At 34.9% G+C, this 25,096-nt stretch overlaps 1 protein-coding gene across 1 annotated transcript in view; it reads left to right on the top strand.

Annotated features, from left to right (window-relative positions):
- ktub (Tub domain-containing protein ktub) overlaps positions 1-25,096 on the top strand; it is a 38,651-nt gene that overhangs the window by 7,228 nt on the left and 6,327 nt on the right. The window contains exons 2-8 of the mRNA XM_081739182.1: positions 982-1,061; positions 3,648-3,813; positions 9,133-9,252; positions 11,422-11,576; positions 14,630-14,824; positions 20,378-20,608; positions 21,837-21,954. Coding sequence (XP_081595308.1) covers positions 1,020-1,061; positions 3,648-3,813; positions 9,133-9,252; positions 11,422-11,576; positions 14,630-14,824; positions 20,378-20,608; positions 21,837-21,954 — 1,027 coding nt within the window. The 5' untranslated portion in view covers positions 982-1,019. The remainder of the gene's footprint in view (positions 1-981; positions 1,062-3,647; positions 3,814-9,132; positions 9,253-11,421; positions 11,577-14,629; positions 14,825-20,377; positions 20,609-21,836; positions 21,955-25,096) is intronic.

Genomic DNA, 25,096 nt, shown 5'->3' on the forward strand with positions numbered 1-25,096 from the left:
GGGGCTTCTTATTTTTTGAAAGTATAAAAAATATTTCTGCATATTCTTCAGTCGCTATAATGGGTGGGTCTAGTACCAATCTGTCTCTCTTTTCTATGGCGCTGATATGAAAGCCTGTGGAAAATAATGTGTAGGAAATAAAGGCAGAAACACGCTAGCGCAGTTGAAACAGGAACAAGGTAAGGGGCTAGTGCCATTAGTCTGTGTCTTCATGTTGGCTCTCGAAATATTTTGTTTCAAGCCACGGATTGCGGAACCTTCGCAATCCGGTGCAAAATTTGCTCGTATTTTACATTCGGATCCCAAGTTGTTTGAGTCCTGGGGCGTTCTGATTCCAAAGACAATAACACTCCATTCTCAATTTTACACATTATTATTCGCCTATCTTCGATCACCAGGTAATCCACAGTTATGACGAAATGATAACTAGTTTAATCATATGCAGTTATCATTTCGTCATAAATTTCCCTTGGCTTTGATTCCATCCAGATGGAGAAACTTAAGCACTAATCCATATAGCAGTTTCCACAGTTTGGTATTGTCACTTATTCCAAACGCCATATCTTCAAACCTCTTGTACAGTCCGCAGCAAAAAACCTGCAACATGAGCATGTAAATTTATTGTCAAACGACGAAGTCTTTTGCTCAAAATAAGTGTGCAGGGGAGGACGCCGAGGTTTCTCCAGGCGTAATTCGTGCCACTTAGACGTTATGTTGATTCCCTGCGCTGTTAGGCGTAATTTCACAATAATCTTACATGCTCATGTTGCAGGTTTTCTGCTGCGGACTGTACCTGGACACATAAAAATTATACATTATCTTAAAGCATGGCACATTTATTACCGAAGTTCATATAGCACAACATTTTCCATTTGATTGGCTCTCGTGTTTTATTGTATTATATAATGAAAGATTTTTAACTGAACTGCTTTAATGTGATTTTACTCTTGAAGTTGTGAGTTGTCTGTTCTTGTCTTACAGGGTACCATTTTGCGTTGTACTCATTTTAAGGAGAAAAGATGACTTCAGTGAGCTTGCGACAACAGAAGCTTGAACAGCAGGTATGATCAGAATGCAGTGTTTTTAATATATCTGTTATAAGCTGATTAAAAGATTAAGTAACACTCATCTTTTGCATGCGCTGGGAATCGTAAAAAGGATTGTTATGTTTCTAGTATTATTTCGGCAATCAATCCTATTACTTGCAAAGATCTTTTAATGTTTTATTCAATTTAGTCTTTTTTTTTTTTTCTTTACAAAAACATTAAAATCAGCAATAGGTTATTAAAATGTTGCTGGACACTACACGCACAATCAAAAATTATCGGTTCCAATATGAAAAGAATGTAATATGTCATTATTTGCTCATGTTTCAAGCATCTATTTTTTACTTATTTATTTACTAAGTTTCATACAGCACAAGACCATTTGGCTGATACTGAACCACATCAACGTTGAAACCACACAAATATAAGAAGAAAAAAGGAAAAAATACAAATAAAAGAGAGTTCACCTCTAAAGTTACAATATTCTCTGTAGTTGAGTTCTGAAGTTTCGTTCAGTAGTAAAAATGTTGAAACCTGTTGAAACCATGTTATAATCTTGCGCTAGTTTGTTAAATAAGGAGCGCTTAACAACTGACAACCTAGGAGTCTCGTAATTAGTAACTTTCGAGAGCGAGTTCGCCACGGAGGAACACGAAGGTTAATCTGCGATAATAAGAATTCACAGTCAACTTGACCATTGATGATCTTTATATAGGTAAAGTAAATCAGCTGCGTGACGACATTTGTCCAGGAGTACATAAGTTCATTAAACACATTAGTTCTTGCCTCGAGTGATTACGTTACTCAGCAATTTTAAATCTAACTATGGCAAGAAAAAAGTTTAAAACGGAGTCAGTGCGAGATAGATTAGTAGGTACTGCCATATTCCATACAGGTGAACAATATTCAATATTTAGAAAAAGAAAACCTTTGTCAAACATTGTAAGTGCAGAGAGACTTTGTAGTTCAGGAAATCTAGAAAGTAGAGCAAAGTAATTGTATGGCTATGGATGACGATGGATATTAAAGTAACAGTCTAATATTTGGCGTGGGAGACCCGGGTTCGATTCCCGGCGGGAGCTCATGTGCTTCGGATTCCACGTTAATCAGTAGGTCCACGTCTCATATAGCCTCGCTGCTGCACGGGACGTTAAACTCAAAATCAACTCAACAGTCTAATATGTCACAATTTATACATGCTTCATATAATTTAAAATTACTTTTTAATTTCTATGAAACGCGTGTGTAAATAGTTACATGGTATCTCTAAGTTGTGAGTTAGTGTGTGTAATGATTATCAACGTACTGCTCATTTTAGTGTTTTATTTATTTATTTTGATAAAAAAAAAAAAAAAAAAAAAAGAAGTATGTTGAAAAGTTTTTTTAAATATTTGTGAACCCGAAGCTCTTCCTTAGTGCCTATCTGTTGAACGCAACAGGATTGTTTGCCGAAATGGTACAAGGAATATAACAAATTCGATTGGGGCTTCCCAAGCATATGATAGGTGAGTATTAATTAATCTTAACAAAATGTGACAGATTTCATTTAAGGCAAATTACACTTGATAAATTAAATGAAAATTATTGCCTTGTATTAGCGTTGTCGAGATTACTTAACCAAATTTTCAACTACTGTCGTTCCTGTGGCTTTCATTGGGGTGAAAACTGTTTCAGGGGAGTGCTATTTCTGTTAGATGTGGCACTTCTTTTCTTGTAGAAACTAATTAATATTTCAAGTTTATGTGAAAGAAGAGAGAAAGCAATTAAGATCTAACAGAAATAGCATAATTTGAGATAGAAGTTTTCAGCCTGATGAAGATCACAGGACGGGTATTAGGTGAAAATTTGGTTAAGTAATCTCCACAACACAATAAATTTTTATATTATTTATACATGTATTAAAAAAATGTTTGATAGTATTTCTAGTTTGTTGAATATGACAAGTACATTTGGCCTCCGTTCATTATTCGCGGCTACCTAACGACATGGTTCAAAATATTCAAAAATTTTTACGGTGCAGTGTATGAGGCAGTGCTCCACAAACTGAAATTCCGTTAAAGCAGTTGTGCATAAATGACTATACTGCCAAAGACGGACTTCTGCGACGCTACGATGGGAGAAATACTTGTTGAGAGACTATCTTGAAAAGTAGCTTTAACCCATTGCGCTCAAATGTCAGCTGTTAGCCGACACTGCAGTTTCCCATCGTCTGCTCTCCAATGTCTTATTTCGATTGATTTAATTGTATTCTTCCCATAATTCTTTGTTTCCACAACAGCTGATAGGAATGTCTGCACTTCTTCGTAGTAGGAATATTTTATAGTCGAAATTTCCTATAATAATAATAACAATTGAGGCTCTTTCTGTGGTATAAAAATGGAGTGCAAAGGCTTAATATAAACCTTCACTTTGTGTATATTCGTGATGTTGTACTTATTACACTTTCTTGTACGTAAGTTGTTGTGCATTATGTATTGATCCACTTTCGTATATGCTTTTGAACTTCCCAGTGATGCTAATATTTATGAGGCCTCTTTTCTTCCCGAAGTTACAGTATGTATATAGTAAGCATAATGCATTCTTTTTCTAATTTTTTTTCAGCGTATGTTAATGGAGCAGAAGATGAAACAGAAAAGACAGACTCCATGCATGATTCAAGCTTCTGATGTTCGACCAGGGTCAGCCAAAAGAACGGGCTCAGCTAAGAGCACCAAATCTCAAAGCCGATTATCATGTACCTCGCCTGTTTCCAGTAAAGAATTACATGGTGAGTTGGTTTATTATTAACTGTTAAAGCTTCTATGACGTTATACTTAACAAAGTACAAGAAGTACACGAAGTCTCTAATGTAAAACCTCTTTAAAACAGAATATCTCACTAATTAGAGCAGATAGGTATAGCTAACCTAACTCTAAGTATGTATTACCATGCTTAACTGAGAGATTAAGATACAATTATCGTTTGGCCCGTGTTGCTCGGGTATCACCTGAAATAGAACGAAAACAAAAATATTTATAAGCAAGTACAAGTAAATGTTGTGTTAAATGTACATTTCATTTAAAAGTTACAATATATGTACCAATCATATTCCTTTCCCAGTTCATTTTGGTAAATTTTTGTATAAATTGTATTGATTTTTGGAAAGATTTGTTATGTTCCTAGTATTATATTTTGACATCGGGTATCGAAGGTAACCGTTACTGCTTGAGTAACCTTTCGTGAGTCCTATTCTGATCCATTCGGCCCTATATCCTCTATCGACGCTTTTCCAGGACATTGATCAAGGCCTGTTTCTCAAAATTACTAGTCTTGTGAATGAAGTGGAAATAATAGATAGTAGTAAAAGTCCTTTCTAAATACTAATGCTGATACCTCTCTAGAAGTCGTAAAATATCATGCAAGTAGAAATTCTAGAATAATAGTAAAAGTCCTTTCTAAATACTAATGCTGATACCTCTCTAGAAGTCGTAAAATATCATGCAAGTAGAAATTCTAGAATAATAGTGAAAGTCCTTTCTAAATACTAATGCTGATACTCTCTAGAAGTCGTAAAATATCATGCAAATAGAAATTCTAGAATAATAGTGAAAGTTATTTCTAAATACTAATGCTGATACCTCTCTAGAAGTCGTAAAATATCATGCAAGTAGAAATTCTAGAATAATAGTGAAAGTCCTTTCTAAATACTAATGCTGATACCTCTCTAAAAGTCGTAAAATATCATGCAAGTAGAAATTCTAGAATAAAAGTAAAAGTCCTTTCTAAATACTAATGCTGATACCTCTCTAAAAGTCGTAAAATATCATGCAAGTAGAAATTCTAGAATAATAGTAAAAGTCCTTTCTAAATACTAATGCTGATACCTCTCTAGAAGTCGTAAAATATCATGCTAGTAGAAATTCTAGAATAATAGTGAAAGTTATTTCCAAATACTACTACCTCAAATTTGATGTGATTTTATGGTGTATATACAATTGTAGAATTTCTGATTTTGAAAAGTTTTAAACTAGTATTACAAAACTATTAGTTTTGGGAAATAAGACCCCTGGTGGCGACTTGAACGGACGGATTCAAAAGTTAATATTCCAGCGAATGAACTGTGTTTATCCATCTCGCGGGAAGGAAACCTAACACATAAGCCTTGGAAAAGCCGAGTTCCAAATAACAACAGCTGAATGTGAGCAGTGAGATTAATGGTTTGTAGAAGAAGTCTTCTATATGTGATGTCGGGATCCTGAACAAAGGAAGGCGTGTACACTTTTCTCTTTCTACTTTTCGTTCCGCTTTCCCCAGAAAGTTACAACTAAACATTAGGTTCATTATAAAAAAAAGTTGAAATTCATTATAATAAATTTTGTATATACAGGGTGGACCATCTATTTTGATACGCCTTTGTAACTTTTAAACTAGTAGACACGAAACTTTTGAAATTTCGTACCATGCAAATATCGGTAGGGGGAATATTGTTTGACATACCCTGCAATAGAACCAGATATTAACAGTTTGCCGACCCCACTATTAAGTTATAGTTTTTTTCAAATGGCAAATACGTTAGGTTATATCAAATGTACATGTGAAACGAAAACTTGAAATACCACACTTATTATGCAATGTTTTAAAGTAAAGACGCTAGTGTATCACAAACATCGAAAACCAAGCAAATTTTGGAAGATCCTGGAACAGTAATAACGCAGATGACACAATGGGGTAATCCATATTTAAAGTATCTTAATATCGAATACTACCGTCATCATATAAAGTATTTCGAACAAACAGGAAGAAAAAATAAGGAATGGAAAATTTGACTTTTTTTTTTTTTCAAAGAATTTTCGAGAAAGTGTTTAGATAAGTATTACATTCAATTTCGTAGATAGTTTTCAATAGACATAAAGATCATAATGCCGTTTACAGCAATTTCATGTCTCAAACCATTCTGGAGATATGAAAAAAATGATTAAATCTTATATATTACTTAAAATGACGTATAATCGGGAACTTTTAAAAACAATTCTGATTTGCTTTGCTTCTTTAACATTACAAAAATTTATTTTGGTAGGTGTGAATATAACAAGTTCTCGGATTTAATAATTTTAAGCAGTGTTGCAAACTTTAGCAAATCTCCAGAAATGTATGCGGTATCGAATTGCTGTAAACAGGATTATGATCTTCACAATTATGCAATTCGATGAGGTACTTATGTGAGCAGTTTTTTAAGAAAATCAAATTTTCAACCCCCGTGTAACTTTGTTCCTGTTCATTCCAAATTCACCATATTATGATCATAGTATTAGATAGGAAAGTACTTTGGACGTGCATGGCCTCACCCGCCTCACTTGCGACCAAAATTTGGAGGTTTGTGATATTGCGGCGTCCTCAGTTTGCAGCACTGAATAATAAATGTGATATTGTAAGCTTTTGTTTAGCACTCAAGCAAGAACACACGTTGACGGGGATTTCCCGCTTTTGAATTAAAATGTGACTGCTTGAGACTAGGGGTGTTCGATAAGGCTGAGGACCTATCGAACTTCGGGAGAGAAAATTTATCGAGTTGTCATCGATTGCTCGAAACCGTTCGAGTATTTAAAATTATCGAAGTTTCGGGTATTATCGAAATTTTTAGTATTACCAAACTTTCGGGTATTATCGAAATTTCGAGTATTATCTAAGTTTCGGGTATTATCGAAATTTCGAGTATTATCGAAAGTTGGAGTATTATCGAAGTTTCGGGTATTATCGACATTTCGAGTATTATCAAAGTTTCGGGTATTATCGACATTTCGAGTATTATCGAAGTTTCAAGTATTATCAAAAGTAGTGATGAACAGTTCGGTTCCTTCATCTCTCCAACGATTTCTTCTTGCAGCCAAACTAGTCAAACAACTTTTTTCATCTGATAAGTTATTGCAAAGTTGTATTTGTCGAAGTCATATGTAAAATTATTTTTCTGCCTGCCCCGTTATTGGCGCAATCGGCAAAGTGACTATTAGTAGACTAATGTTGTCTTGGATTCCAATTCCATTTGGGTGATGCATGTTTTCTCTTCCTCTCTTCTGACAGATTGCTTGTACAGATCTGTGGGGAAAAAACTTTTCCTTCACTACAATGAACACTCTGCATATATGTAATATATATTATATACAAGTATGATAACCTCGAATACATCGTTTCTTTCGAACACTCCGATAATCCCGAACTTTTCTAAATATTCAAGCGACTCGACAAATGCGATCATATTGATATATTTCTGTATTTGCTGCTTTCAAACAATTCGAGACTCTCGAACAGTTCGAGTGTCTCGAAGTTGTCTAATGTTTCTTACATTTCGAGTGCCTCGAACACTTCGAGAGTCCCGAACATGTCGGGAGTGTCGATCATTTCGAGAGTCTCGAAAGTTCGATAAAATTAAAATTCTTTATCGATGAAACGGTTTTGAAATTTTATCGATTACTCGATTATCGGAACTTGAGACTAGCTTTATGCTGGTAGCTGTGGCACCCTCTAGCTTCCTCTTTTGATTCTTCGTGCACATACATTACGCTGTCTGTTTTCTATGAGCTTTTGTTGTGACAATATTATGCTTGCGGGGGCAAACCGTCACCGCATGTGGATTAGTTCGTTTTATTATTATTTTACTATACTTTTTGTACATATAGTTGTAATCAAAATGAAGTATAAGGAAGAACAAAAAAGTTTTTTTAGAAATTGTTCTTGAAAAAGTTGAAAAATGGTACTCGAGATTATGAGCATAGGAAGCTTTGAAAGTACGTGCAATCCCCGTCACTGCATCTGGCTTCGTTCGAAAAACTCATGCAGTTGTTATAATTTCAACTACTTTAGTCAAAAATGAAATGAAGTCTTTGAGTTTTACGTCCCATGGTTATGCCGGTTAGGCTAAAGGAGACGGTGATGATGAGAGATGAGTGAAATGGTGGAATGAAGAAAGTGGGAGGAAACGGGAGAACCCCGAGAAAACCCACGAGCACGGTGTTTGTCCACCACAAAGTTCACTTGGCGGGGGCTGGGATCGAACCCGGGACCCCAAACACCAGAGATGAACGCTCTACCACTGAGCCACCGCGCCCCCCTACTTTAGTCAATGTTTCCAACGCACGTACAATAGAAATTAAGAAACTTATTTTAAGACCTTAAGAAATAAATACATCAATGTATCTGTAGCAAAAATAACTAATTAAAATGCGTTTAAAGTGAAAAGTTACGGCCAGTTATTCTCAAATTGAGGGAATCCCCGTACTGCGTGTGGATTTGATGCAAATAGGGTGCATGTGCCCTAGTGTTAACATGTAGATTTGAAATATGTAATTATCTGTCGTAGTACCATTAAAAAACATATATCGGGTGTTCTAAAAATGGCGCCCACGAACCACAGAGCATTATTTTACAAGTCAAAATAAATATATATATATATATATATATATATATATATATATATATATATATTTGTATACCTTTTGAGTTCTCGTTTGGAGACACAAATTGCACTATGTGACAATGTCGCAAATAAAGAACCATAGATTAGATCTACCAGTCTCCTGTCAAATAATATATTCTTTGCAGATGGCAGGTAAAGTCGATATTGATTGACACTAGCATCATTTATTAGTGTAGCAATCGATTCAACTGCATGTTGTGTTCGTAGAGTAATGCTAATGGCTCCAAGTTAATCTGCGACGTTGGCACATTGTGAAATGTTGATTCTCCATAGCGGCTGAAGGCGACCCCGAAGGGTATTTGGTCTGTAGATTAACTCTGCGGTCCGTGGGCGCCATTTTTAGAGTACCCTATATAGTTTCATCTTGAGTTGGCAACATTATTAACCTAGTAGTATCACAGAGTATGTCAATGTCCCCTTGCCGATATTTGCGTGGAACAAAATTTTAGTGGTTTTCATCTATTAATTTAAAAGTTGTAAGGGCGTATCAGGATAAATGGCTCTGTGTATATGTTATATTCGTAATGGATTTGGTTAGGGGCTGGCGACGTAGTTTTACTATAGTAAAATGATCACTATATCTAAGTTCACTGTATACTGTTGTATATTAATGTTCTTATCATTTCAATTTTCTAGGTTATGATGGACCGTTGCAGTTTACAATGAGTCCTGGCAATCCAGATTCTGTAGTTCCTTTATCTAATAATGGTGTTGCTGCAGTAGAAATTAAAACAATCACCAAGGAAGAAGAAGAAGGTGAGAACCGATAGTTTTTACCTAATTTTTAAGGAGCTTGGTGTACCGAAAACTCCTTTATATATTTATTTTACTTTGTCCGTGTGTCGTCCGGAAGGCACAAAATCTCAACAACAATTTGGTGGATCACCATTAATTTTGGCCAGGAAGTAGAAGCTCAAACGTTAGGTATCTAGTCCCTTGATGGACGTAATCGATCTAGTTGATCCCAAGATACGGAGAATTAAAAATCGGTTCCCCATGTATTCCTGTGGCAGTAATCATGGATATCATCCTTGCTTGATAAACCAGCCCTCGTATTGTTAACCCTTTAATTGGGAAGCATTGATAGCATTACCATTAAAATATTTAGTTTGCTTTTATGGTTGAACCCTGTATTCCTGTGGGAGTAATCATGGATATCATCCTTGCTTGATAGACCAGCCCTCGTATTGTTAACCCTTTAATTGGGAAGCATTGATAGCATTACCATTAAAATATTTAGTTTGCTTTTATGGTTGAACCATGTCTTTCTGATCATAATTTCGTAATTTTTATTAAAGTATTCTTGTACTTAGGTTACAAAATACAGGATGTTAATTTCAAAGCAACATTGCCATAAAATAAGTCTTATGTGTAGCTACTGAACAGCATTGCTTATTATGGTCAAATATCAAGAATACTCTCAATAATTAGCAGCAGTTTCGTTGAAATATTTTCCTACAGAGCAAGAAACCACAAATAATAATAATAATAAAAAATTGAAAAAAGAACGTTCGGAACGTAGGAGATGGAGCTTCTACAATATTAAGTTCGTCTGTTTCCTGTTGACGAAGATTGGAAATATCCAAACAAGCGACCCGCAAATCATGCTGCATGTATGAAAGCAATAATGCCAATAAAATGATCACTGAAGTTATAATTCGTGCGGATAACGCAATAAAACGCGATGTTGCTTGAGAGTAACAGTGCCAAATAAAGGGTTAAGATTAGTGGATTAGTATAATAGTTAGGATGCAAAACAGTAATTTGTCCGTAGAATAAATCGCTAAAATGAAACTAAATGACTCTCTACTCGACTAATCTGAAGATTTCAGTATTTTTTGTTTTCAAATATTCATTCATCTTAAAGTATATCTCATGCAATTTGAGGTAAAATACTTTGCATCTACTTGGAGCACGTTCTTTCCAGTTATATATAATCTATCTTTCTGATTATTTATTACACACACACTGATTTTTATGGAATATTGTGAATGTTTTGTCGGAGATACTTTTTAAACACACCTCGTATTTTATTTTATCTATACAGTGGAGTCCCGCTAATCCGAACTAATTGGGACCGAACCCTGTTAGGATTAGACGGAATAACAGTAAAATCGCGGTATGAAGCGGGTGAACGCGTCTATTGTGTTGTAATACATAGCGTATAGTATTTCAAAACACGCTTTCTGACAACAATATATGTACTGTAGTGGAAAAATGTTGGAAAAACTTGATGCCTTTATTTTTCCACGTACAGTAGTTTGAGACGATGGCAAAACTACGCGTCGTCCAATAAACTCTCTTCCTTGCGATAAAAGACAAAAACTGAGTTAATCTCTTGTAACAAGTAATACTAGTACGGTACTATGGTAGATATTAGTACTGTACACTACCAGTATTATACGTTCAGTTTTATGTTACAGTACAGTACTTACCATACTATTATTGTATTTCGCTCACACTAAAATTATAACTTTCAATATTGGACAATACGTACGCTGTATTCTATTTCAAACTTTGTGTAATTGTTGTAATGTGGCTTAAGGCCTAAATACAGATATTAAAGAAAAAACTATTCAACGAAAGTTTACTTTATTTTCTACGAAAACGTGCACCCATTTTCATCATTTTAGTTATTAATTTCCTAAAACCGTATTTTCGTTCAAAAATTTCTCCCAGACCTGTTCGGATTACCGGACCACACTGTATTTGAAAACCTAATTTAATGACTTTAAATATATTTCTTTTCAACGTGTAAACTATACAGAACAAACCCAGAGTCCATATTCTTTGGGTAAATAGATCCAAGATGGGATCGCACATCGGGACGGTTAACAATTACTTTTCTGTTATATATATATATATATATATATATATATATATATATATATATATATATATATACACGAATCTATTTGTTTGCAGAGTTGGATAGGAACCTTGATGAATTAAGCCTATCGGATCATGAGGGAGAGGATGAAGAATCCAGTCCAGTTATCCCTCCGACAACTCCCATTGGGACAACAAGTATGCCAGTTGCTCCGGCACAAAATGGAAAGAATCCTATTTTAGGTGGCAGTGTAAGTATGGAATCTTTATTTATTTCTGCAGTACAGTAAAACTTAATGATTTTGACTTTATTAGTCTCTATATTAAAGCACACACGGGAGAGTCCCACAAGTTGTCGCTAAAATCTGATTGCCACATAGCACATCTGATAGAGCATCATGAGAAATGAACATTAGCAAAATTTAAGGTGCTATGGACCAAAAGGATAGGAGCTAGGGGGCTTCAAAATTTGAATAGCCAAAAAATTATATCATAGAATTATGTACGTTTAAAGTAAATATCTTGAAAACTGTTAAAGCAATCAGAACAAAAGTTCCACAATATAATGAGAACGAAATGCTCTATCGAAAACCATAAACAGTGTTGCCATAGGTGAAGCAGTGTTGCCAACTCAGCATAAAATATTTTGTTTGAAATAGCACCATATACAAATGTGCACAAATTTAAAATGCACTATTATCACTAAACAACAGTGAAGTGTAGTGGTACAGTGTTGCACACTATTGGAGCTACATGTGCTGAAAATGTATAATGGAGAAGTCTGATATGTGGTAACAAAGGGTAATAAAGGAATGCACTAGAAACAAGTGAGGAAAATGAAATGAAATCTTTAAGTTTTACGTCCCACGGATATGCCGGTTAGGCTAAAGGAGACGGTGATGATGAGAGATAAGTGAAATGGTGGAATGAATAAAGTGGGAGGAAACGGGAGAACCCCGAGAAAACCCACGAGCACGGTGTTTGTCCACCACAAAGTTCACTTGGCGGGGGCTGGGATCGAACCCGGGACCCCAAGCACCAGAGGTGAACGCTCTACCACTGAGCCACCGCGCCCCCCAGAAACAAGTGAGGATTTTGCATTATACTTTGGTAGCTCCAACGAATAAGTAGATAACTCGCGATAACAAAATGATACACGCGAGGAAAGAAACACGTGTTTCCTATTCCTGTAAACTGGTTCTCGATTATCTTATCAGTATTTGGAAGAGTAGTTTCTTGGTTTCTGTCTTTCGTGTTAAGTGACATGTTCCTTTACTTCTTCTCGTACATACCATATAATTATGGTTGTACACTGTAATATTACCATATTCACATTGGAAATATAATTATTTTATTACTACCTCATTTCGTTTTTAGCCGGCCAAGATAGCCGTCTGGTCGAGAAGGCTAGACAACCGACATATTAGGCATCGCGGATTCCAGTTCCGCCTCGGACATGTTCTTGTTGTACTTTTCACCTTACATTTCATTGTAATCTTTCTCTTTCATAGGGATTCAGATCCCACTTTCCACTCCTATACCTAGGTATAAATTGGAAGCTGACACAGGATGTAAAAATGGTATCACTCAATTTCATTTTTCAAATGCATCAATATTTTGTGACACTGCTGACATTTTGCTATGTTATACTATCTGTGTCATCCATTTAAACTAAATTCATAGTATGAGACCCAGATTCCTTTATTACCATCTGTTGCCACATATCAAACTTCTCCAAGGTACATTTTCAGCACATGTAGCTCCAATAGCGTGCAACACTGTACCATTACACTTCACTGTTATGTTTAGTGATAATAGTGCATTTTAAATCTGTGCACACTTGTATATGGTGCTATTTCAAACAAAATATTTTTATGCTGAGTTGGCAACACTGCTTCACCTATGGCAACACTGTTTATGATTTTCGGTAGGGCATTTTCTCATTATATTGTGAAACTTGTGTTTTGATTGCTTTAACGGTTTTCAAGATATTTACTTCAAACGTACATAATTCCATGATATAATTTTTTGGCTATTCAAATTTTGAAGCCCCCTAGCTCCTATCCTTTTGGTCCATAGCACCTTAAGTTTTGCTAATGTTCATTAATTTTGCTAATGAGTATAAATATATACAAATTTCTCAATATCATAAAATTCTTACTGCACTAACGTTAAATCAAACCTTATTCTATATTTACTAAAAATAAAAATAATGAATAAAAAAGGGAGGAGGAGGTAGAGAAGGGGAGAAAAATTAAAGGACATAGAAGTAGAGAAAGTCAGGTATGAAATATGTTCTATTAACTCAGATATTGACTTATAAGTTACTCATGATTATTATAAATTACTCAAACAAAGGGATGTAAATGAGGATGAGAACTGACAACTCACACGCAAGTAATATTGTGGGAGGTTATGCTCCAATCCATAAATAAGACGCAACAATTTCAAATGATAAAATAGCGACTAGATTGGGTAGAAAGTAAAAGAGGGAGAGAAGGGATTTAACTATTAGGATAGGAGATGAGCACATGACGTAATCATCCTTCGTTCTTGATGATGCTGTAGTTGATCTAGTTGATGAAGACACTCTACAAAGTTGCTGCGTAACTTCCTGACATTGATGCGATGGAACCAAAGCTAATGTTGACGCTTGGATTTCATATCCCGTCAAATCTGCCAAGGGCGATGAATGGATTGTTGTAGCTCAGCTCGATTGTGATATCTGGATAGTGGCCTGGAATATCCTTTATGGACTGCTTCTGCGATTATGAACTCTCAAGTTCCAAGTTCCGGACGGCCTAGAGACGGTCTTAGCTTCCAATAATGGTTGCTTCTTCACTTTACTTTCAACACAATCCATCACGAGAGGTGTGCTCCAACGGTTTTGATAGGAGAGGACGATTGCGTTGTAGATCATTCAACTGGAAGGCTCGTGCAATGTAAAGGAATGTGGTGTGATGTTTGAAGAACACTGATTTGATTTTATCAGTAATTTAAATAGTGTAATGAATATGTAGTCGTAATAACTTAACAGTAATTTCACAGTATTGCGCAGTACTGTTGAATTGCAGGATCACATGATAATTCTAAGTAGATGGAATTTAATGGAAGAGGATCAAACTAATGGGAAGGGTTGGTAGGAGTGCATGAGAGCGAAAGAATAATAAATTAAAAGAATAAACGAATAATCTAAAGCAAAACGATTGAGAAATTAAAATTAATTAAGAAATTAACAAATAATAATTATTATTATTATTATTATGTATTATTTTCTAATTTTTGCAACGGTAATCTCTTTCAGGACTCTTCAGTGAACCAAGACAATCAATCGACATTGGCTTTAACTGAAGTGATTAGTAATTTAGAGCAATTTGTGTTGGAGCCAGCACCTCAAGGTTTTCTCGTCAAATGTAGAATATCGAGAGACCGTAAAGGAATGGATCGGGGCCTTTTTCCTACCTATTTTCTACACATGGAAAGAGATGATGGAAAAAAGGTAACAGATACGTATCATTTATTTTATTTTTCTTTAAAAATATCAATAAAATAAGGACAATATATCTATCTTCGTATATACAGGTTAGACAATTCATCTTGGTCATGTGCTATAACGGAGAAACCAAAAGTGAGAGAAAAGTGAAACTTTGCACGAAGCAACTATAAGAAGGGGAACATCTTTGCATGTATTAAATAGAAACACCCAACAGTGTTGCCAACCCAATATAAAGTTATGTTTTTCAAATACCACTTATTAATCAGTGTTGCAAACTAAGGTTAATACCACAAACATCCAAAGTTTGGAAGCCTCTAGCACACGTACAACGCAACGGAGATGGACAGGATAATGCACATCTTAAGTACCTTACCGCTGAATATCATGTTCACGGTATGACTTTTTTCTAATGAATAAGAACGAAGTTACCAGGGGTTGAAAATTTGAATTTCTTTGAAGGGCTTTATTTCGAAAAAATGCTTAGGTAAGTATCATATCTAGTTTCTTGTATGGTTTGGAATGCACGTACATATTATTTTGCCGTTTACAGCACTTCGATGTCTCAAGCCGTTCCGGAGATATGATAAATATTGCTGAAGTTTGCAAAACTGCTTAAATCATGTAATTGCTAGAACTTGTAATTACAACTACTAAAAGCTATTTGCTATAACGCTTTAAAAGAGAAAGGAAACAATCATTTTAAATATTTGTCATAAATACGCGTTTCCAGCAGTGTTGGGGACTTCATGAATGTTTATCATACAGGGTTGGCTGTGGTTTAAACCAAAAAAAGAAAAATGTTCGTAAATGTGTAAGTGTTCGTAAAATCTTGATGAACACACATTTGTGGGTTATCACCTTTCACTTCCGTATATTCGTATTATATTGAGACCTAAATTCCCCAATCATTACTCAAAGAGATTATACTACAAAAGCAACTTTGGTTTTTATAAGTTTATGAATGTTCTTTTGTGATTTTTTTTATAGTTTGTTATTATTGTTATGCAATTGCAATCAAAGAAAATTCTAAATATTGTTTCGTTTTAATAATGTTTTTTAATAAAATACATCGAAATGCTCTCCTTTTGGGGGGGTTATACAAACCCCACGAGAGGCATTTATTGAAATCAGAAGTATCTTTGGTACCTATTTATGTAGAAATGGATCAGAGCCAAAGTGGATTCCAATAATTCGTATCTTTATTCACTTTTCTTACTGATATGCAAATTAAGTCGCTGTATTTCTTTTAACTTGGACTAATAAAAGTCGTAGTGAACTAACTTGTACTAAATTAGTTCTTCTGTACTCTGCAGTATTTCGAAATTGTCCATATGTAATTCTATATAATGGTTTCACTTGTGCAACTGTTTATCTTTTTGTCCTGAAATTACTCTTGACAATTATATTAACAAGTATATAAAGATCAGTACAACGTATTTTTATCAGAAGTCCTTCGTGAGTGAGTCGGCAGACATATCTCATTTGTTGCCAATTATTCCCGGTTTCGAGTTCAAATGGAGGGCATTTTATCTCGGATGAAGCCGAGAAGCGGTTTGAATTCCGCTTTAAGTTTATGTGACCCAGCATAACCCGTTTGTTGCATAATAACACCACGGCAAAACAAACTTTTTTCTGTCCATATGTGATATAAATACATAGAGCAAATTATTTAAATCAAAAAACCTGGTTTAAACAAAAAAAGGTTTTTTTTTTTTTTGTTTTTTTCAATATAAACCATGGTTTTTGCCAACCCTGTTATCATATCTCCGGACGGTTTGAGATATCGAAGTGCTGTAAACTGCAGAATAGTTTGTAAGTTCATTGCAAACCATACATGTAACTGGATATGATACTTATCTAAGCATTTTTTCGAAATAAACCTCTTCAAAAAAAAAAAAAAAAAAAAAAAAATCAAATTAGCAAGCCTTGGTAACTTCGTTCCTATTCATTAGAAAAAAGTCGTACCATGAATATGATATCCAACGCTAAGGTACTCTCGATGTGCATTATCCTGTCCATCTCCGTTGTGTTGTACGTGTGGTAGAGACTTCCAAACTTTGGATGTTTGTGATACTATAACATTTTTAATTTGCAACACTGATTAATAAAAGTGGTATTTTTAAGTTTTCGTTTGACATATTGATTTGAAATATATAATAATCTGACGTAGTGCCATTTGAAAAAATAATTATATTGAGTTGGCAACACTGTTGGGTGTTTCTGTTTAATTCATGCAAAGATGCTCCCCTCCTTATAGTTGCTTCCCGCAAAGTTTCACTTTTCACTCTGTTTTGGTTTCTCCGTTATAGTGGATGATCAAGGTAAATTGTCCATCATGTATATATAGGTAGGTAAAGTAGATAGAACTCGTATTCTAAAAGTGGCGTACACAGACATCAGAACGCTATTCTACAGGTCAAAATAAAGTGAAAATGTTGCATATGAGTATACCCTCTGAGTCCTTCTTTAGCCGCTATGGGGAATCAAAAGTTTCACTATGGCAACATCGTGGATTAATTTGGAACGATTAGTATTGCCCTACGAATCCATCATGCGGTTACATCGATTGTTGCGTCAAAAGGTGGTGCTAGTATCAACTTCTACTGACTTGAAGTGCCATCTAGAAAGAATTTATGTAATTATTTGATGGATTGGTATATCTACTCTGTGGTTCTTTATCTGCGACATTGCCAAGTAGTGCAATTCGCGTCTCTAAACGAGGACCTGAAAGGTACTTTTCATGCATGAAAACTTTCGATATGCTAGTAACACAGATTTCCCTTCACATGTAATAAGAGAAAGCTATATGAGACAGTCACACGCTTAAAATGAGATGTAAACTATGATTCAAGTTTTCATCTGAGGCTAATACCGGCAAAAAAATATTTATGTATTTAGTGTGTCCATATTCGTATTATAGTTATTAAAATTTTCTCGACTTTTGTCCTAACTGGATTATGAAAGTGCTTATAATACTGAAAAGTGCTAAACTTCCTCTATACAGTACAATATAAGTTATTTGGATGTGATACAACGCCATCATTGGCAACAACCTTCTGTTGTTGAGGGAACAGTGACTCAGTGGTAAGGTGGTAGGGCGTTCATTTCTGATGCAAAAGATTCCTGGTTCGATCTGTAGCCATATAAGTTTGTGGTGAAAAATCTTGTCTAGTTTTTCGTGGTTCTCCTATTTACTCTCACATTCAAGCACCACCAGTAGTTCCCAACCGATTTGTCACACATTTTCATAATGAGTGAAAATCAATTTTGAAATAGGCTCTACCACTCAACACGTCTGTGGCAGCAGCAATACTCAGTACTACATAAGAGTTACTACTTTTTAGAAATGTTTATGCTTATTATTACCTGCTTTTAGAAATGTTTAGGCTTATTACCTACTTTTTTAGAAATGTTTAGGCTTATTATTACCTACTTTTTTAGAAATGTTTAGGCTTATTATTACTTACATTTTAGAAATGTTTAGGCTTATTGTTACCTACTTTTTAGAAATGTTTAGGCTTATTGTTACCTACTTTTTAGAAATGTTTAGGCTTATTATTACTTACTTTTTAGAAATGTTTATGCTTATTGTTACCTACTTTTTAGAAATGTTTAGGCTTATTGTTACCTACTTTTTAGAAATGTTTAGTCTTATTATTGCCTGCTTTTAGAAATGTTCAGGCTTATTGTTACCTACTTTTTAGAAATGTTTAGGCTTATTACTGAACAGTGTCACGCATACGTCATGTGAAGGAGTTTGCTTAGGATATACAGTGTGTTTCAAAACAACACCGACAACGTTTCGGAGGTGATTCCTGACACCAAAATAAGACAAAAAGTATAACCAACTTGGGTGCACAAGTGCGTTCTTTCGGAGTTATAGGCTACCGGAAACATGAAAAAATGAACTTTAAAAGTCCATAGCTCCAAAACTATGGGACCTACCGTAGTCGGGTCAAAAGTTCACTTAGGAACTAGTATGTGCCCTTTACAAATATCCATGTTTCAGAATCCTACGGTACTTTCGCAACAATTTTTATAGAGGTAGTTGGTAAGTACTTCAAATTATATACTGGTAGCCAAACTCCCTCTATAAAATTGTTGCGTGAGTATCTTAGGATTTTGTAACATGTATTTTTGGATAGCGCATATATTAGTTTCTAAGTGAAGTCTTAACCCGACTACAGTAAGTCCTATAGTATTCGGGCTATCGACCTTTAAAGTTGATTTTTTCATGTTTTCGGCAGCCTATAACTCCGAAAGAAAGCATTTGTGCACCCAAGTTGGTCTATACTTTTTGTCTTATCTTGGTGTCAGGAATCACCTACCAAACGTTGTCGGTGTTGTTTTGAATCACTCTGCATTGAAAATACCGGTAAGTTAGTGGTATGTAACCAAATTGATGTTGAGGCACAGTTGGGTTGAATACTACAAAGGAGCAATTTTAATATATACATGGGAAAACAATTTTTGATCGGCCATATCTTGTAATCAATTTCGATGGATCACCTCCATCAAGGAACACAATTTCTAACTTTTGATCCTCTGCTTTCTTGAGATTTTTTTGTCTCCATAACGGACAGACAGAGTAAATATATAAAGAAGTTTCTGTATACTTAGTCTACTTAGAGATTCCTGAATTTTCTTTAGATTTCCAAGCTTTCGACTTTCACCTGGATTCTTGGTCACGGAGGTTAAAAACCAGAAGAAAAAGAATAGAAATATTAAGGAATAAAAGTGGAACGGACTTACCAAGAAAAGAGCTGTGTTGACGGAAATACGTTGTCAAGTACGTCAGTAATCAGCGAATGAAGAAGATGGAAACTAAAATATGGTGGAGTCAATTTGTGCGCCTTTCTTGTTCCTTGTTGGAAGGTTGCCAACTCATGTTATTATTTTTATTGTCATGCTAATATTGTGAAAATTTTGTAATTACTGCCTCCCATCCATCACCCAACCATCCCTTGTCTAAATTTTTATTTATTTATTTGTTTTAATGAATAAATAAATTTTCAAAAAACCAGTCTCTTTACTTCATTTCTAGCTCCGAATAAAATTTTTGAATCTTACACCCTGTGCTGCGTTTCTTTTACCTGAATCCGTCTTATTTTAGTTTACATGAGCTGAACATCACCGACGTACTTGACAATGTTGTGTTTCCGTACAACCAGCTCTTCGCTTGGTAAGTTCGTTCCATTTTTATTCCTTGATATTTCTATTCTTTTCCTTCCTATTTTTAACCTCCGTGACCAAAACTCCAGGGGAGAGTCGAAAGCTTGAAAAAAGAAAGTAGAATGGTAGTTAGAATTCCTGGGTGTGTTTTTGCATTCTCTAAATCGGACGTCTTAATAAAAAATGAAATAAGTGTGTGGCGATGTTGTGGGCATTCAGTGGTAAAGTGTCGTCAGCCAACAAAGGTTGGGAACCACTGCTTTAGCCTACAGGTCATAATCGTGGGTACGTTAAATTAAAAAATTTAGTTTCATTTTCAACAACCTTTTATTTAATGTAATTAATTGTGTACTGTATTTAACTAGATTGCTTTATTTGTTTCAGGTGTTTCTTTTAGCCGGAAGAAAGAGGAAAAAAAGTGCCACAAGTAATTACCTGATCTCCACAGATCCCACCGACTTGTCCCGAGGAGGTGAATCTTACGTAGGAAAGCTAAGGTCTAACCTTCTAGGAACTCATTTCACCATTTACGACAATGGCCACTCGCCGAGACGAGCAAGCCTTTCTGGAGGGGACAAAACAAGCTCCAGGCAGGAATTAGCAGCTGTAGTTTATGTACGTATTCTAGAAAAAATATCAAGTATGTTATGAATTCATATGTGAAGAAGGCGTTTTTTAGTTCCTGAGTATTCAGTTTGAATTTCGTAGTGAAAATGGACGAGACTGGGTCACGAGTCATTGGTTTAAGTCCCGATTTGTTAATCACTATACTATCACGTCCTTCCCCAGACCAGCTACTCGTTGAAATTCAATGGAATTTCACCTATAGTAAGAACTACTGTAGATGCTGGGATTCGGTTGACGCCTGCCTTTCTCGAATAGGTATAATTCAATTAAGACAGTCATTTCCAACTCATGAGTGTATCACGAGGAAGCTGGGGTTTACAGTCAAAGGCAATAGATCGAGCAAAAGCGGGAGGGAACGAAGTAGGTGAGTACTTTGAATCAACGAATAGTATATCTGCAAAAGCCTTGTTTGCTTATCACCTTTGTCATGTATCAACACTTGCTGAGAAGCCGAGCAGCATCCTGTTGGAAATGGTTGCGTTAAGTTGTTCTTTGGAATATAACTTATATACGACCTAACGATAGAGTTTGAGAGATTTGTGGATGTTAATCTAACGAGCAAAGCTCTAACAAGATGTATTAAGTTTTTCGTTATGCCAGCAGTTAGTATGTACATTACCAGACAGTTTTCTATTTTCTTTCATGTTTTAGAATACTCTAGAATTGTAGGTCTACTCGATTTCTCGTTTTGCCTTACCAGCTATTTGGTAGGGAAAATTTTATAAAATACTTTATTTTACAAAACTTACCTACCTTAACACACACTATATACTTGTACATGTATAGTAGATGAGAAGATCATTAAAAATCTAAGGTTTTTTATATATATATATATATATATATATATATATATATATATATATATATATATATATATATAATATTATGTTTAGGCGTGGAAAAGTGAGGAAATTCATGGTCACCAAATAAGTGGGAACCCTGATAATTGACACAGAGAGAAATACGGTGAGGACTAAGTTCTACGAAAGGGATAATGTATGTTCTTACCTCTATGTGATACTTATCTGTTGTTGTAGGAATTTCACCTTGTTTCTGTCATTTGAAGGGGCTTAGTGAATACTTATAATGTCACGGTTTTCAAAGATTAACAGATCTAAAGTACGATCTCATTTTAGTTGTATATTGTGCCACGTGGTAGTGATATATATACGATCCCGCAAGGTATTTCTCTAAACTAATATTTTTCTTATTTCAGGAAACCAACGTATTAGGTTTCAAAGGACCTCGCAAAATGACTGTAATTCTGCCAGGAATGACGCAGGAGCATAAACGGGTTTCCATATGTCCCCAAACAGAACAGGATACGTTGTTAGGTAAGAAAATCAAATTCGCTATTTTCTTAAGAAATCTCAAAAAATGTTTGCGAAGATGATTGAAAAATTAACAATAATAATATCGTATTAGAAACCACTTTAGAGGTGAACGTCGCATTTCCAGCACCATATAGTTTTCCTCAGTAGACATTGTTGCGTAATAAACACAAATACATAATTATATGCTTCCGGAAATTCTCAGTACTCGTTGCTTTGCAACCCTAAGTATTTCAGAATTAAAGAATTAAATCCAAAACTACCAAACACAAAACAACCAATACGGAAAATTAACGGTAACACGTCGAGTGAGCCCGTATGTTTGTGAGCGATATAGCAGGTTACCAGTTATAGTGGCAATTCAACAAAACCTATTTCCCAAAACAAATAACAAACTTTATTATAACAAATGTAGATTCAATAACAAGAAATATATACATAGCATTCGACTTCACTTAAGTCTGTTCAATTAGTCTCAATAGTAAGTAACAATCTGCTTTTGCTTTTTTTTCTCCAAGATTCGTTTGACAAAGAGAAAAGGAATATAAAATCCCCAGAATAAAGAACAATAAGGGAATAGGTGCTTAAACCCTCGAAATACCATATAATTAAAGTGATTAATTTCTTCCTTTTCTCCCTACGGTTTGCTGCGCATAATTTAGTAGGTGAAAAAGAATGAGTATGTCAAACAGGTTATCAAACAGCAAAACAAGCCCTATATTGAGGGAAAATAAAAAGGCATAAGCTAATCCAGAATAGTTTCTCATTACATTTCTTCTCTTTTCTTTCAAAACTTGATAACACGAAACATGAAACATCAGTTTCACTCTATCCAAAAGGAACTTAAATGTACCATACAAACCAGAATCAATCACTTATTTTCTGTTCTTTTCTTTTCTCACTTTTTGTCTCAAAGCTTGTTTTAAAAGAATACAAATTTAGTGGTTAGTTATTACCGAATCTCCTTTAACCAATAACGTAAGTAATTCTCACTACTTGATTTCACTAGTTAACGCGATTTCTTTTCACAATTCCATATTATCAAGTCACATCAAACTCTTAACGAACTACAGCCGTAGCGATTACCTGCAGCAATACGCCGCTCGGTAGCTGCACACCCAAGAGGTGGATACAGGCACAACTAGCGCAATGCAACAGGAAGTATGAGAACTTCCAGCGGTAGAGAAACCAAGGACAACTAGCAAACCTTTCTAAAGCTATTTCTCTTACCATCTTTAAAATGGAGATTTTATTAACAATATTTTTTCACATTTTTTTTTTTTTATTATTCGACTGAACGTAACAACATCCGTCGTAAGCACTTATCATATTACAATAGACTCATGACTGTCCGCCTAATGTGGCGGAAGGGCAGGCAAGCACTGATCATATTACAACAGACTCATGACTCCGATTTAATGTGGCGGAAGGGTAGGCAACAACTAATCATATTACAGTAGATTCATGTCCGGTCTAATGTGGCGGAAAGACACGCTGGATAACGAAAAAAGCCCTATAGGTCGGAGTTCTATAATTCTCACTTCCTGCCCCATCCATGCCATTAAAAATTACACACACACACACACACACACACACATATATATATATATATATATATATATATATATATATATATATATATGTATATATACAGGGTGGTATTTAACTCCATCGTCAAACTTTGGGAGGCTATTCCTTATACGAAATGAAAGAATAAAGTTCTAATAGACATGAGCCGAGAAATGCCTCCTTTCAGAGTTATGATCCATTGAAAATTCGAAAAATCATTTTTCAAAACTCCCTAACTTAGAAACTATAGGACCTATCCCAAGCGGTTTAAGGAATTACACAGGAACTGGTATGCGCTCTATCTAAATATCGATGTTTCAGAATTCACCGGTAACAGCGTTCACCGCACCACTAGTACTTAAAGGAGTATTCCTATACTTCAACTTCCTTTTTACAGTTCCTTTCACCGATAACGGAGGATGGTAAAACATGGATATTTAGATAGAGAACATACTAGTTCCTGTGTAATTCCTCAAACGGCTTGGGATAGGTCCTATAGTTGCTAAGTTAGGGAGTTTTGAAAAATGATTTTTCGAATTTTCAATGGAGCATAACTCTGAAAGGAGGTATTTTTCGGCCCATGTTTATTAGAACTTTTTTTTTTTTCTTTCATTTCGTATAAGGAATCGCCTCCCAAAGTTTGTCGGTGGAGTTACCTACCACCCTGTATATATGTTAATATATAACCTCTTCTTATTCATATTTTCTCTCTCTCTCTCTCTTTTAGCACAGGCCAATACTTCATAAACGTTTGTTATGTATGTACTGTGCTGTATAGTGTTTTAAAAATTTATTACTTAAACAAGTCCAACCATAAAAAATATTGTACACAATTTATAGATTTTATAATCACTAACTAATTGCAGGAACCATAGAATGATGTACACTGTACATATATACAATTTTAAAATAAACAAAACACTATCGTAAAACGTAGCTTAATTCTTTTAAAAAAAGATTAAACTTTTGCTCTTCATTAATAAATGATTACACAAATGTGCAAAAGTACACCTAAGAAGAAAAGTCCAAACGTAGAATGTAGTTTTTGAAAAGCCCTTGATATATGACTGCTTCTCCTTGGCAAAGTTGCATTTTTATGAGGGCGTTAAAAAGTTGAATACATCATCCAAAAAATTGTCCACTTCATGACGGAGACTTCCTTTGTAAACTAGGCCGCATAGTCGAAAGTCTGCTGTATTAGTAATAGAAGTAATAATGGGAGTTAAAACAGAAAATACATATTCGTTCTAAATAATAGCTACAAGAATGTAAATTTTCTTCTTTTTCATTGTTCATATTTCATAACTGTTACTATAGAAATGCATTGTACTTAAAACTTGTGTGATACATATGATAATAGTATGGCTCAACAATTTCTTCTGTAAAAGAAAGGTAAGTGCAAAAATTAAATGTATTAATATTAGGATAACATGTCCTAGAAAGTTATTTAAAAAAAAAAAAAGTTTGTGTTAAATGGTTAGAATATGGCAACTGAAGTGAGAACAAGGAAGCTTTTACCATTCTACATGACATTCATTTAAATGTGTACCAATTCATCAATGTGCTTGTCTTCAGT

The sequence above is a fragment of the Thermobia domestica genome, chromosome 14 (assembly GCF_964235325.1).
Source record: "Thermobia domestica chromosome 14, izTheDome1.hap1.1, whole genome shotgun sequence".
NCBI classification, from domain to species: Eukaryota; Metazoa; Arthropoda; class Insecta; order Zygentoma; family Lepismatidae; genus Thermobia; species Thermobia domestica.